This window comes from Psammomys obesus, unplaced genomic scaffold (genome assembly GCF_907164565.1).
Source record: "Psammomys obesus unplaced genomic scaffold, mPsaObe1.curated_primary_1811, whole genome shotgun sequence".
NCBI lineage: Eukaryota > Metazoa > Chordata > Mammalia > Rodentia > Muridae > Psammomys > Psammomys obesus.
In genome coordinates, this window is record NW_026585643.1 from 722,273 (window position 1) to 735,751 (window position 13,479).

The window sequence follows — 13,479 nt, forward strand, 5'->3', positions numbered from 1 at the left end:
CATTTCACTGCACTGTCTTAAAATTTCCCTCTGCAAAATGGACAACTGGACTAATTACTCTGTGATTTCACTGGATGGCAACCCATCTCAGGAAGGCAGAAGCTAGCTAACTTCACTCAAGGTAGATCTCTTTCCTAGAGAAATAAGAAAAAAAGCCATATCCACACGTCCTGGGGGATGAAAGGAGGGGATAGCACAACATGGACATGATTCAAAAACTCACAGGTTACCACTGAGGGCAGCGTGCCCTACAGCTCAACACCCCCAGCTCTCACTTCTTAGGTGCCCTTGGGTCTTAGGCAAGGCAGGAGCAGACTGGAGCACGCCTGATTTAAGTGAGATGTAGGAAAACAAGCAGGGAGCAGCAGGATAAAGCAGCAGAGGCCTTAAGTTCACTTTATTTGTGTTTCCTTCTTACACAAAACCGTCCAGACAACAACAGAATAAGGCAAGGAGAAGGCTGGAAATCTGTTCAATGCACATGTTCTAGGGGCTGTTCTTTTTTTCCTGACCCCTGGGAAGCTCTGGGGGCTGAGCACCTGTTGATGCTGCTTCATCCAGTGCTAACCCTCATGCCCTAGCCAGAGGCCTCTGAAGACTGGTGGCTTTGTCCCATAATTCTCTCTCTCTCTTTTTTTTTTTTTTTTCTTTTCTTTTTGGAGACAGGGTCTCACTATGTAGCCCTTGTTGGCCTGAAACTTGCTAGGTAGACCAGGCTAGCCTTGACCTCACAGAGATCCACCTGCCTCTGCCTCTGGAGTGCTGGGAAAAGAAAAGGTATGCACCACCATGTTTGGCAGTCCTGGAATGCCTACCATGACATAAGGTAAGAAAGCAGGCTCAACTGTTCCTTGCTGACAGGTGAGGCTCTCACAGATGAACTGTGCCAGGTGTTCTGCACCTTCTGTGCTCTGGGAAGAGAACTCAAAGCTGCTTCCGAGGCTCTGTCACTGCCCACAGGGCTAGAGGCCAATGGTATAGGAGCGGCCAGTAGGGTTGTGAATAGAAGAACACACTGGCGCGGTCACCGCCCACTCATACCACACCTTCTTAGAATTGCTGCATCGCCAGAAACGCACGCAAATGCTTTGGCCTTCCCGCACCGTGATGGGCTGCTGTAACAGGAAAGACACGGAGGTTCAGGGTAGAGCTGACGAACTCTACCCGGCAATGTCATGAGGGGAGACAGAGATTAGATGATAAACGGCCAAGTGTGGGATACTGACCCATAACCCCAGCATTCAGGAGGCTGAGGCAAGAGGATCAGGAATTCAAAGCCAGCTTGGGCTGTAATTCCAAACCCTATCTCAAAACCAAACAACAAAAAAATAAACACACAAAAAATATTCTGACCCTCATAAAACTTACCCACTCTGTCAAAACGTGGAACACCCAGACAGTAAACAAAGGCGTAGTGAGGGCTGTGAGCATTTACAGGGTGCTGTGAAAGCACCTCAGAGGAAGCCAACCTATTCTACAAGGTTGGGAAAATTGTCTGACAGTAGAGGTATTCCAGGAAACCTAGGTCAGTCAGAAGGGGGGAGACATGAGCTAAGATACTCAGAGGCAAAGCAGAGAGGGATAAAGGCTCCAAAGAGCAGCAGGGTCGCAGGAAAATCACCAAGTGACTCTTAGAGCTTACAGCTTTTCACCTAAGGGCAGTGGGAAGGGCTTAAATAGAAAGGCAAGTTCAAATTCAGTTGTAAAAATGTATCCCTGTTCCAGGCAGACTGGACAAGAGTGGTGAGAGACATGGGGAGTCCAGGCAGGTCACTTAGATCACCCCAACCAGGGCCCCAGAGCAAGCGCCAGAAGAGAACATGGGTCATAGCCAACCCCCTGAGGGACAGAAGGAGGACACCAGTGGCAAAAGCCATTCTTCAGTTTGTGGTCTTAAAGGGGACACCTACCTTAATGGGGAAGAAGATGGGGAACCATGAGAACATCCCCGGAGAGTGAGTCTCAGGGCGGATACCTGCAGAGACAAATGGAAACCCTGAGGGCGCCACTCCCTCTCTTCCCGATGTTGAGGAGTCTCCCCACTGAATGAGTGTGCTGGGTCTGCAGGTGCATCAGCCAGTGCTCATGCTCGGCTACAAAGTTCCATGAAGGAGGCGGGGAGAAAGCTTTGTGAAGCAGCCCCCAAGAACACGTAGCCTGAACAAATGTCACCAGTGCTGTGATGCCCTCATATGCTGTCCCAGACTCACTCAGAGTGATGTCTTGATAGAGCACAGTCTCAAAGTAGCCTGCAAAGCCATGCAGCACCGTGTTCACCTCCACGGGGAACTGCAAGGTACAGTAGCGGTTGTTGTCGATCATCGGATCTGTCAGGAGAGACGGGGGTGGATGACAAGGGGCCAGAGACCCTAACAACCTGGCAAACCTGAATAAGATCCAGCACTAAAGGACAAGATTCGAAGACTTGGGATAGCAAGGGGAAGCAGCAGGCCGGCTCACACCCTCAGCCCTGTGTGACCTACCTCGGTTGGGATGGCTGAAGGTGAAGCAGGGCTGGGGAGCAGACAGCTGGTGGAAGTTGTGCAGCCGAACCACATAGGGCATCTCAAACTGTGCCTGTCCAGAGCGGGAGAGCAAGAGCTGGAGGGGACAGCAGGAGACACACCTTCCCCCGGGACCGCTCAAGCTCCAGGAGCAAAGAACACCAAAACCACAGCTTTACTTCAGCACTTTCTTCCATCCCAACTCCCCTTTCACCTCTTCATCTGCTCCAGAGAAAGAAAACAGGGGACTAAAGAATAGTCCCTCCTTCTAGGAAAAGCAGCTCCTTACCTCAGGGTCACGGTCCTTTTCCCGACAGGCTCGGACCTCGTTGTATAACTTAGAGGAAGAAATGGGAGCCAGGAAAGAGGTATATTCTCCAGGGATGCTCACACCATCATCTGCCAGGGTCAAAGCAGTTTTCAGAAAGAGGGAAATGACATTTTTGCACTAACTGAAGGCTCAAACAATAAAACAAGCCAAGGCTGCTATGGGCATGGCAGGAAGGCAGGTCACTATGTCACAGGCATTCCACTCTTGGGATAATTTAGAGCCACAGAGTAAAAGTAAGAAACACTGACATAGAGCCATACACCACTCAGCAACAGAACACATTCTGGGATGAGTGTCAGACAATTACTATGTGAAAATATCAGTCTTCACACCAACTGAGGTGACCATGATGTGCCTGATGACATGCTCTATGTGACCACATCGCCCACAGAGCGCACCGCATGTGAGCATCACTAGGCATGGCATTCCTGCACTCAAATCTGGTAGGAATCACAACCCCCATAAACATTCCTGATGAACACTAAACCCAAGGCACTTTTCCCCCCACGGTAGAGAACGCACCCAGAGCCTCATTTCAGGCAAATGCTCTATTCCTGGCCCTCAAAGTGCAAACAAAATTATGCCAACACAGGGAGTCCAGACCTTGGGTAAAGAATTTCTAGTCCACCCACTTACAGTTCTCCTGGAAGTTCTGAGATCTGACATTTCCTACTCCATAGGATCTGATCCGAGTCCAGTTCCCCAGGCTGCTTCCCTGACTACCCACCAATGGCCTCACGCGCCCTAAGCCAGACAAACCTTTCAGGAAGTGCTGTGCTCCATCCAGACACTCAGGCGAAAGCTCGTTGTCAGCAAAGGAGCCCAGCAGCTCACTGACAATGATGTCTGCTTTCTCTGGGGCCACCCATTCCCGCATGTCTGAGGAGACAACGGTCACCTGGCTCCCCCACTCTTCAAACTGCCAGTTCTCCAGCCTGAGACAGAGGTTGACAGTAAGGAGAACTGTGGCTGGAAACCGGGACCCAGGACAGGCTACCCGGCAAGGAGGCTGCCACTCACGTCACCACAGCGTTGGGGTTCTTCTCCACAGCGTAGAGCCTTATCCGCCGGTCAGCCTGCTTGGCTGCCCGGAGAGATGCGTTTACCAGAGGACCCCGGCCTGCGCCCAGCACCATTAGTACCCTAAGGAAAGGGCAGGGTGAGCACACTGAGCAGGCACACAACTCCCCGGGAACACGAGGAAAAGTACTCACTGGACACTGGTCTCCTTTTCTTCTTCTGGTACTCGGTCTAGCAAACATTTATAAATAGCCTGGGGGAGGACAGAAACCCGCAGCTGTGATCCCGTTTTCACTGACCTTACCCTGGCTCCGTGCCTTGCCACCCTGAAGCCAACACTGTACCTGCTGATACTGAGAGTATTTGATAGGGTCCTTTTCAAACACTTCATAGGTCTGAGACTCCAGATTGTCCATCAGTGGCTGATAAAGGAGAGGAAAGAAGAAGTTGGCCAGTTTTTGGCACATAGCCAAGATGTCAAAAATTTCCCATTGCTTTCTGAATTTTGACAGGGTCCACCTGTACCACCCACTCTTGAGGTATTTCTTGCCCTTATCTCTCACTATTATTGCTAATATTACTATTATTACTGTGGCTTTTGCAGATTTTCCTCAATTACAGAAGTGTGTGTAAGGCTGTTTTGCCTGCAGGTATGTCTGTACCACATGCACGCAGTGCTTGAGGAAAAGGCCCCGAGAGCACCAAGGCTCCTCAACTGGCGTGACGGCTGCAAAGTCAGGTCCTCCTGAAGAGAAACCAGTGCTAAAAGTGCTGAGCCACCACCCTCGCCCGTCTGTCCCCTGCGGCATACTCCGCCCGTACCTGAAGCGGGGACTGCAGATAGTCTTCATAGCCTTTGGCAAAGAGCTCATAAGCGTTGGGTGGAGGGCGATTTTGGCTTAAGTATTCCAAGTACTGGAGGTAGGAGCAGAACTCCTTCTCTGAGTGGTGGTTGGTGCCCGTGATGATGAACTGCACTTCCAACTGGGAGAAAGCTCAGACCATGAGACCCAGCCCGCAAACCCCGATTCTCACACACTGGTTATGACCCAAGGTCCGAACAGAAACTAAAATCCTACCAACAGTTCTCCAGCAGCTGTCCCAGTACCAAAACAAGGCAGGGCTCTGAGAAACTCATAAAGTCCTCAGACAGTATGTAAGTGTCATACTGACTCAAAGGGCCACAAGTGGGGGTCCCTGCAGGCATCATGGGAGCAGGAAAAATAAAATCCAAAAACAGGTGAGGATGAAAACTTGGTGCATCCTGACTTAGGCTGGATCAAACTTGGAAGGTCTGATGCCAGGCAGTTATTGCAATCGTATTTACACACAGCCCAATCTGGGAGAGAGAGCTTCCTGGCGTAGCACCATCTAAAGGACACAAGGAAGCACCATTACACCGAGACTCAAGTCAAGGCACACGTCATTTCTGCTAAGAAGATAGGTTTTAGAGACAGGTTACGTGTGCTTAAAGGCCTGCAGAAGGACCTGGCGTGGCCATGGCCTCAGCCATACAAACAGCATAGAGGTCATCTGGGCTGGTCGGTCATACAGATACCATAGAGGTCATTTCATCTGGGCTAATAGTTACCTCCAGTCCTGGTCAATCATACAGATAGCATAGAGGACATTTGGGCTAATAGTCACCTCCAGTCCTGGTTGTGGGAGCTTGATATGGCCTGGCCCTTCAGATAACGCAGATCACCAGGCTGTTAATCACCTCCAATTCCCAGTTTTCTGGATGGAAAAACAGGTTATATGTCCTTCCCTTTGAAAGGATAACCCTGAGTGCTTAACATTCCTGGTTTCTCTGGTGATCTGTGGGCGCAAGCACCTTCATGCTCCCAGCACACATGGACCTTTAACTTCTTGTTTGTTTGCTGTTTTGACACAAACAGGCCCTGGCTGGCCTGAGTGACCAGGCTAGCTTGGAACTTTAGAGATCTGCTTGCCTCTGAGTGCTGGGATGAGGGTATGTGTGTTTCCACACCCAGACTCTTGCTTTAACTATTTAGAAAACAAATTTCTTGTCAAGTTTGGTTCCTTCTCCAGAAAGCAAAAAGAAAACAATCACCTGTCCCTCTCCCAGAGAGGGAAAAAGTCATGTGTAAGTGAGTAAGTCAGGAGGTACCATTGGCCACCCCAAAACCCTACAGACACTCACCTTGAGGAGCCGGAAGATCAGCCTCTGCTGCATCTTAGAAAGCACAGGAAATCCCTTCTTATTGGTTAGGAAGATGCTGGTGGGGAGAATGGCTGCTTTGATGGGCTCTCCAAGCCAGCGATCAATGACGTGACTAGATGGGAGGTCAGCCCCAATTTCAAGAGCTACACAAAGGAAGAAAAAGATCCCCTCTTGGGTGGGAGCCCAGCCTTACTGGGTGCAAGTTTTCCCTTCACAGAGCACTGGTGGTTAAGCACAGGGAAGCAGCCAAAATGCCCAGTACACACACTCAACTCATTTCTCTCTCCTCTTTTTAGACCTGTTCTCACTGTATGGTCTTGGATAACCTCCAACTCAGAGGCCCACCTTCCTATGCCTCCCGTGTTTGGGATTAAGGGTGTATGAGAACAGAATGGCCAGTGCTGGTTCTGTTTTCAGAGTGAGTCTCAAGTAGCACAGTGAAGCACTGAACTTCCTGTGAACCTCTGATCCTCTTGCCTCCACCTCCAAAGTGCTGGGACTGCGGGCATGTGCCATTACATCTGGTTTCACGCATCTTACTTAGGGCTTCATGCATCTAGGCGAGCAGTGCTCTACCAACTGAGCTGCGCTCCAGCCTCATCAAATTGTTGATCTTTGTTTTCTCAGATTTACTTTTATTTTTATTCATGTGTGCATGGTGTGTGTGCCATGTATGTGCGAGTGCTCATGGAGGCCAGAAGAGGGTATCAGATCCCTGGAACCGGAGTTAATGCAGTTGTGAGCCACCCAAGGTGTGAACTCTGGTCTCCAGAGTATAGCAGCAAGCACTCTTAACCATGGAACCACCTCTCCAGGCCTAAAATTGCTGACTTCGTTTTTTCAATTTTATTTATTTAATTTATCATGTGTACAATGTTCTGCCTACATGTGTGCCTGCACATCAGAAGAGCTTCCATGTGGTTGCTGGGTTTTGAACTCAGGATGTCTGGAAGAGCAGCCAGTGCTCTTAACCTCTGAGCCATCTCTCCAGCCCTGACTTCTTTTTTTTTTTAAAGGAATAGTCTTTCTATGTAGCCCTGACTGTCCTGGAACTTGATCTGTAGAGCAGACTGGCCTCAAACTCACAGAACCCACAGGCCTCTGCCTCCTAAATGCTGGGACTAAAGGCGTGCACCATCAGTGCTTGGCTTTTTTTTTTTTTTTTTTTTTTGACAGGCTCTGTCTACATAGTCCTGGCTATCCTGGAACTCACTATGTAGACCAGGCTAGCCTTGAACTCAAGAGAGATCCACCTGCCTCTAACTCCCAAGCCCTGGAACGAAGAGCGGCAGGCCATCATACCCAGACTGCTGATTCTTATTTCTAGGAGGCCACTGCTATCCCAGAATCCTTGTAGACTTACCTACTGCAATTCTCTTGCTATAGTCACACAGAGTCCGGAAGTTGTGCCACCTGCCCAAAATCAGAAACAGAAATACTGTCAAATGCGTGTGGTTTGTAAGTCAGGGAGCTCTCCCCACCAGTCTCCCCACACCTCATCCCACCCCACGCAGGTAAAGCCCAAAATAAGACATACCACATCCACGTCTTCTCTTCCCCACTGTACTCCTCTGTGTGTGTAGCTGGAACATTCTCAATTACATCATCTCTCAGGTCCTCTGGTGCCACCAAGGGTACCCTCATCCAGAACTGTGTATGAACAGGCACCCTGTCAGAATGCTGTTTTCAACTAACTGGGTCCAGAAAGCTTCCCTCAAAAGAGCCTAATCCCGCTCTCAAGTTAAAATCATTAACTGCTTTTCTAAATTTGATTACATGTGTTTAATATCTTATACACATCCTACGCAAATACCTACCTTGTCTTTTTATTTTAACTAGAAACAATTAAGTATTTTCTATGATTTGTTTTGTTTTACAGTGCTAAGACTCAAACCCAGAGCCTCATGTATGTTAGACAAGTGATCTACCACTGGACTATACTCTAGCACCACATACTATTGTGGAACTCTCTGCACACCACTTTCAGGTGGGTGGCATAACTAGGCAAAAGGTACGTCAGACAGCTGACTATCACGATACACAGCAGGAAAGAACCCTTCAGCCATACCATGGAAGAGTGGTGGCCAGTGTGGATGTGGTTGGTCAGAACCCTGGCCAGGTTTGTGTTATCTTCCTGATTAAGGGGCAACAGGAAAGCCGGGAGACCCAGATATGCCCCAAAATTCAGCTCCTGCAACATAGCCTGAAACACAGGGCAAAAGAGAACCATTAGGAGCTAGGAACCAAATACTTTTAAGGTAGGGAACAGCTGAAACCAGATCTGACATTGTGGCCTAGGCTATTCTGGAACTCAATCTGTAACACAGCTTGGCTTTGAATTTCAGGCAGTCCTCCTCAGTTTGCCTGCTGGGGTCTGGGGCCACAGCTGGAAGCTGCCACACACAGCCAGAACCAAACCTTTTGTCTTTTGAAATAGGGTCTGAGGATGTAGTCCTAACTGGCCTGGACCTCTCCTGGCCTCTGCTGAGATTATGTGAGCCACCATACCCAGCTTCAGACACTTTTAACTGTCCTCTAATTTACCAGGTTCTGGGGAGAGGGAGTCACTCTCCTAACCCAGTTTGGTTACAGAACTCATTTCTTTTTTAAAAATAATTTATTTAAGCCGGGCCTGATGGCCCAAGTCTTTAGCCCCAGCTGACGCAGGAGGATCGATGTGAGTTCGGATGGCTGTGAGTTTGGGGGCAGCCTGGTCTTCAAAGTGAGTCTAGGTTACACAGAGAAACCCTGTCTCAAGAACAATAATAACAATAAAATTTAAAATTATTTAATTTTATTTTATGTGCATAGGTGTAAGGGTGTCAAATCCTCTAGAACTGGAGTTAGACAGCTGTGAGCTGCCAAGTAGGTGCTGGGAATTGAACCTGGATCCTCTGTTAAGACCAGGCAGTACTCCTAACCACCCAGCCCATCTCTAATTTCTTTCCTTTATTTTTTTTTTTTCTTTTCTTTTCCTGGTCTGGGACTCTCAATCCTCCCTCATTATCTCCCTGATGTGGGAACAGCCTCCCGAATGCTGAGATTACAGGTAGGTGCCTCGATACCCAGGTCAGGCCTAATCTTTACAAGGATCCCACAGAGAAATTAAACAGCCTTACCGCCTCAGAGTTCCTTCGGATCTTCTCTACTTTTGAGTCTGGATGAATCCATGGAGAAAGCTTTCCCACAATTAGTGTGTTCCAGTCTGCACTCCCCCATCCAAGAAAAGACAAAGACTCAATGAGGTTTGGCATTTTCTTACTCAACTTCTAGTTCTCAACAGAGAATAAAGGATAGCGATGAAAAACAAGACTTTTTTTTTTCTCTCTCTCTCTCCGAAATAGAGATAGCCTGATGAAGAATAGGGGGTACTGCAACTTTTAGTAAATGAAGAGGAGAAAACAAGAGTTACCTATATCATGGGGGCTCGCCAATATAACCAAGTCAGAAAAGGAGGAGAATGAAGTCCTATAACGCAGTAGCTATGACTGCCTCAAATAATGAAGGAGCACACGGGATGGTCCCTACCCCTTCCGGACAGCAGGAGGTCTGATCGCGTCTGGGGGCCAGGCCGATTCTTAGCAGGTTCCTGAGTGAACTCCCTCTTGAAACGGGGGTGGAAGACGGGCATGCAGAGGAAGTCAAACCTACAACCGCGACAGACGAGGAATCACAAGTAAAGCGAGGACCCAGTGAGCCAACCAACGGGGTTTAAACTTTCTCCACTTGGCACAATTCCGTCACCCCACGGGCTACCGACTTCGGCCCATCTTTGGGCACATCACTTCCACTACGCTGTGCACCAATTTCTAACACCATGAACAAGATGAAGGAGAAATGGACATCCAAGCCAGGTAGCTTTCTTTCTCCCCTGATTTCACTGGCTTTCCAGGATTGTCAGATTTAGATGTGTCCCGGTACTGTCCCCATGCTCCCCCCAGCGAGCCTGCCCCTTTAACTTCCTTCTACTCTCAAATAACCCCGGCCTCCCAGGCCCTAGACGGACTGACTGCGCGTCCCTCTTTAATTTCGCCCAATAACTCCCCTGACTTTTGAGCTCGGTAACCACACGCCAGCCAGAGTTTCATCCTCTCGCTCTTGGGGCCAAACTCCTCCCCACTCAAGGAGTAATGGTGTCTCAAGCCCTCATCCCCTGCGGGGGACTAGTCTGCCCTTCCTGGTCCCCAAATCTGGACTCCGCATCCCTCCGGCGGAGGTCCGGCCCTCACCCCTGCTTGGCCACAGCACCCAGTGTGTCAGCTATTTCGGGGACGCAATTCAGGTCCCTCCCGCTGGACACGCGGCTGCCACCAGCACCTCCGACTGCCATCGCCGCCATCTTTTCCCTCGCGCGGCCCACGCCGGGATTCCTTGATACTAGGGGCCAATCACCGAGCGGAGAACAGTCCCCGGGAGGCGGGACAAGTCGCCTTAACAACCAGAGCGTCTTTCCAGCTCCAGAGCGGAGGCGGAGGGACCAAGCCGCTGCCCCCGCCAATCAGCAGGCCGTACAGTGACGTGGGCGTGGTTCCCCTGCTCCACCAATGACAGGCTCTCGCTGGTGACGCCGTGCAATCCCCCAGCATGCCCTGTCCGTTTGTGGCGCTCTAGTGGGACTACAGGTCCCATGCAACCCTGCAGGATAAGCCTGAAGTATCATCATTGGAGCCTGCCACAGCGTCTGCGGGCCAGTGGCGCAATGGATAACGCGTCTGACTACGGATCAGAAGATTCCAGGTTCGACTCCTGGCTGGCTCGTTGGGACTGGTACTCCTTTATTTGCACCTCCTGTCAACCATGTCCTCTCACCTGCTAGCGCAGAAACGTTTTACGTTCGTTGCCTCCTCGCCTGTTTCTTTTCGCCGCTGTCTGCTTACCCACGTCGTCACTTTCAGACTTGACCTGGTTCGATTTTGCAGCCACCTCATGCTGGCGTTTCTCATTTCCTCTCTTCAGAGCTGTCTCTTGTATAATTAAGCGAACGGGCAGTTTGGTGAATGGACTATTAAGATGACCGTTGTCTCAGTTCTACGCTACCCTTAAAAAAGGACTGCAGTAAGCCAGCCACTAGTCCTTAGTGACTCTTGTCTCAAACACAGATGTAAACAAACATCTTCACTCGCGCACACCTCCCAGAGAACGGGAATCCATAAGGAATTACAGTGCCCAAGAATCACGAAATTGCCTGGCGGAGGGGCCCAGGAGAATCTGTTTCCCGGTCTTGACAGGTGCTCGACACGAGGAAAAGAAGGAAATGACAGCGGCAAGGAAAGACCCAGAAGGGAAATGGGAACACCTGCAGCAAGCCCGCAGAGGTTGAAGGTCCTCCCGCCAACCCGGCGGAGGCATTTCCTCCGCTGAAGTTCCCTTTTCCCACACTCTGCCTTGGTGAAACAAAACACCTAACCAGGAGGCCTCGACAGAATTCAGGGACTACCTGTCCAGGAGCCAGGAGGAATAAAATTAGGGGCCACGTCCATCGTTTGTCCTTGCGGTGGGAGCGGTCAGAGAGACTAGGATTTGGGGGTTGGATATGCTGAATTGGTCGTCTACACAGCTCGCTGTGTAATAGCGAGCTGCATGAACCAAATGACCTGAACCACACAATATTTGGAAGTTTCCAGAAGAGAAAGTCTTGACTAGTGAGATCATCACGGGTTCTGGAGGACATGGGCTTAGCAAGACTGAAAGGATGAGGATAGGGTTTGTTCAAGGTTTAAGTGCCCCCGAAGAATGACAGTCAGAAAACCAGAGAACTAAGAAAACGCACAATTAAGGGCGTTGAGGAATCTTTTTGTATCACCACCACCACCACAGTCTGGCTTGCTCCAAGATCTTACCCAGGATACCATGTTACGCTTAGTAGTAAGCATCCTCAGGCTCCTGTTTACTGTGACTATTTCTCAGACGTTCATTGTCTCTGATGTTTCATTTTGATGAGTGCTGGTCAGATGGCCTTCTATTGGAACTTGTCTCCTGTTTTACTGATTAGTAGACTGGGAAAGAAAATCAGAGATGAGCTGCCATTCTCTCTCTCCTCCCGCCCTCCCTCCCTCTGTCCATCCATCCCTCAGTCCCTCTTTTCCTCTCCCTTTTTTCTTCTCTCCCCCTTTCTCCTCCTCCCTTTTTTCCTCTTTTCCTCCCTTTTTCCCTCCCTCCTTTCTCTATTCTTGTTTGTTTTTTTTTTTTTTAAACAGGGTTTCTATAGTGGAAGTTTGGGTTTCTTTAAAAACTCAGTTATGTTATGTAAACATGTTTTTGTTTTAATCCCAGGTATAGAATATGGGGCTGCTTTAGACTGTCGACAGCAGCAGACTATTTGCCTCATGCAGGCTCTGAGAAGGGTGTGATCTTTGCCAGCTGCAGATAGTTTAATTCTGGGGACTCTGAGAGAGAATAAATGGCAGAGTCCAGAGAAAGGGGAGGAGGAAATCTCTAAGAAAGAAGACTGCTGCCTCACTGCTGCTCCTGGTTGCTGTTGGTCTGGTTTGATAAGAAGTTGGAGATCTCCTGAAGCAAAGATTTAACTTGCCCCCCAAAACCAAAGGACCCTAATCAGCAGGAAGTAACTAAAGACAACTATGGTCCCTCTCCCCACTAACCTTTCTCTCTTACCTGGTGTTGGGGTGTTGGAAAGGTTGGGGTGGAGAAGGGAGAAAGAGATATAAGAAAACCACAATAAAATTAATAAGATTAAAAAATACATGCCTACAGGTTTCCCTCTGTAGCTGAGGCTGGCCTCAAACTTTCAACAATCATTCTGCCTCATGCGATTTTCATCACATAATATCAAGGGTACATCTTTTCAGCTTGGCTTATACCTGTAAATGTTGGCTTTTATTATCTGGAAGAAGGAATTTCTCAGGTTTCTACCACGTGCAGTTGTCTACCTATAGTCCCTGCTAATGGGGAAGCTGAGTCTGGGAGATCTCTTGAAAGCAGCCCAGTCTCTCTCAGTCTCTCTCTCAGATATAAACATGCTTTTGTTTTAATCCCATGTGTGGGATTGGGATGTGGGACTGATTCAGACAGTCCACAGCAGTGAACTATTTGCGTGTGGGGCTCTGAGAGGGGCTCTTTGCCAGCTACAGACAGTTTAAATCTGAGGACTCTGGAGAGAGAATAAATGCCAGAGCCCAGAGAGTGTGGTAAGCTCAGAGAAAGAACAAGGCTGCTGTTGCTTTCCCCCACTGTGACTCCTGTGGCTGTGGGTGCAGTGAGACAAGAAGTTGGAAATCTCCTGAAATGAGGACTGGACCAGCTCCAAGGAACCCTACCCAACCAGAAGCAGCCAAGAGAATTGCGCCTCCTCTCCCACTAACCCTTTCTCTCTCCTACCTGGTACTGGGGTGTTGGGAGGAATTGGGGTAGATAAGGGAGAAAGAGATATGAAAAATGTAAATAACAGAGTTTTTAAAAAGTATGACAACATATCTTCC

At 49.2% G+C, this 13,479-nt stretch overlaps 1 protein-coding gene and 1 non-coding gene across 2 annotated transcripts; one reads left to right on the forward strand and one right to left on the reverse strand.

The window, feature by feature from the left end:
- Positions 1 to 370: 370 nt before the first annotated feature.
- On the reverse strand, positions 371 to 10,390 carry Prmt5 (protein arginine methyltransferase 5). Its single transcript, XM_055615695.1, has 17 exons — positions 10,270 to 10,390; positions 9,569 to 9,687; positions 9,160 to 9,245; positions 8,109 to 8,243; positions 7,578 to 7,690; positions 7,404 to 7,453; positions 6,020 to 6,183; positions 4,678 to 4,839; positions 4,200 to 4,277; positions 4,050 to 4,108; positions 3,856 to 3,978; positions 3,595 to 3,770; positions 2,794 to 2,903; positions 2,484 to 2,577; positions 2,211 to 2,327; positions 1,911 to 1,975; positions 371 to 1,115 (listed from the first exon to the last, which is right to left on the reverse strand). Exons 1-17 carry the CDS (start codon positions 10,377 to 10,379, stop codon positions 963 to 965), a joined length of 1,914 nt encoding a protein of 637 aa, XP_055471670.1. The 5' UTR covers positions 10,380 to 10,390; the 3' UTR covers positions 371 to 962.
- Positions 10,391 to 10,725: 335 nt separating this feature from the next.
- On the forward strand, positions 10,726 to 10,798 carry Trnar-acg (transfer RNA arginine (anticodon ACG)). Its single transcript has one exon. It is a non-coding gene; the product is annotated as a tRNA-Arg (tRNA).
- Positions 10,799 to 13,479: the final 2,681 nt, after the last annotated feature.

Coding starts and splice junctions, on each gene's coding strand:
- Prmt5 (XM_055615695.1), bottom strand. CDS start 10,379: ATGGCGGCGATGGCAGTCGGAGGTGCTGGTGGCAGCCGCGTGTCCAGC. Junction 6,184..7,403: donor TAGCAAGAGAATTGCAGTAG/GTAAGTCTACAA, acceptor TCCTTTGTGTAG/CTCTTGAAATTGGGGCTGAC. Junction 4,109..4,199: donor AATACTCTCAGTATCAGCAG/GTACAGTGTTGG, acceptor GTCCTCCCCCAG/GCTATTTATAAATGTTTGCT.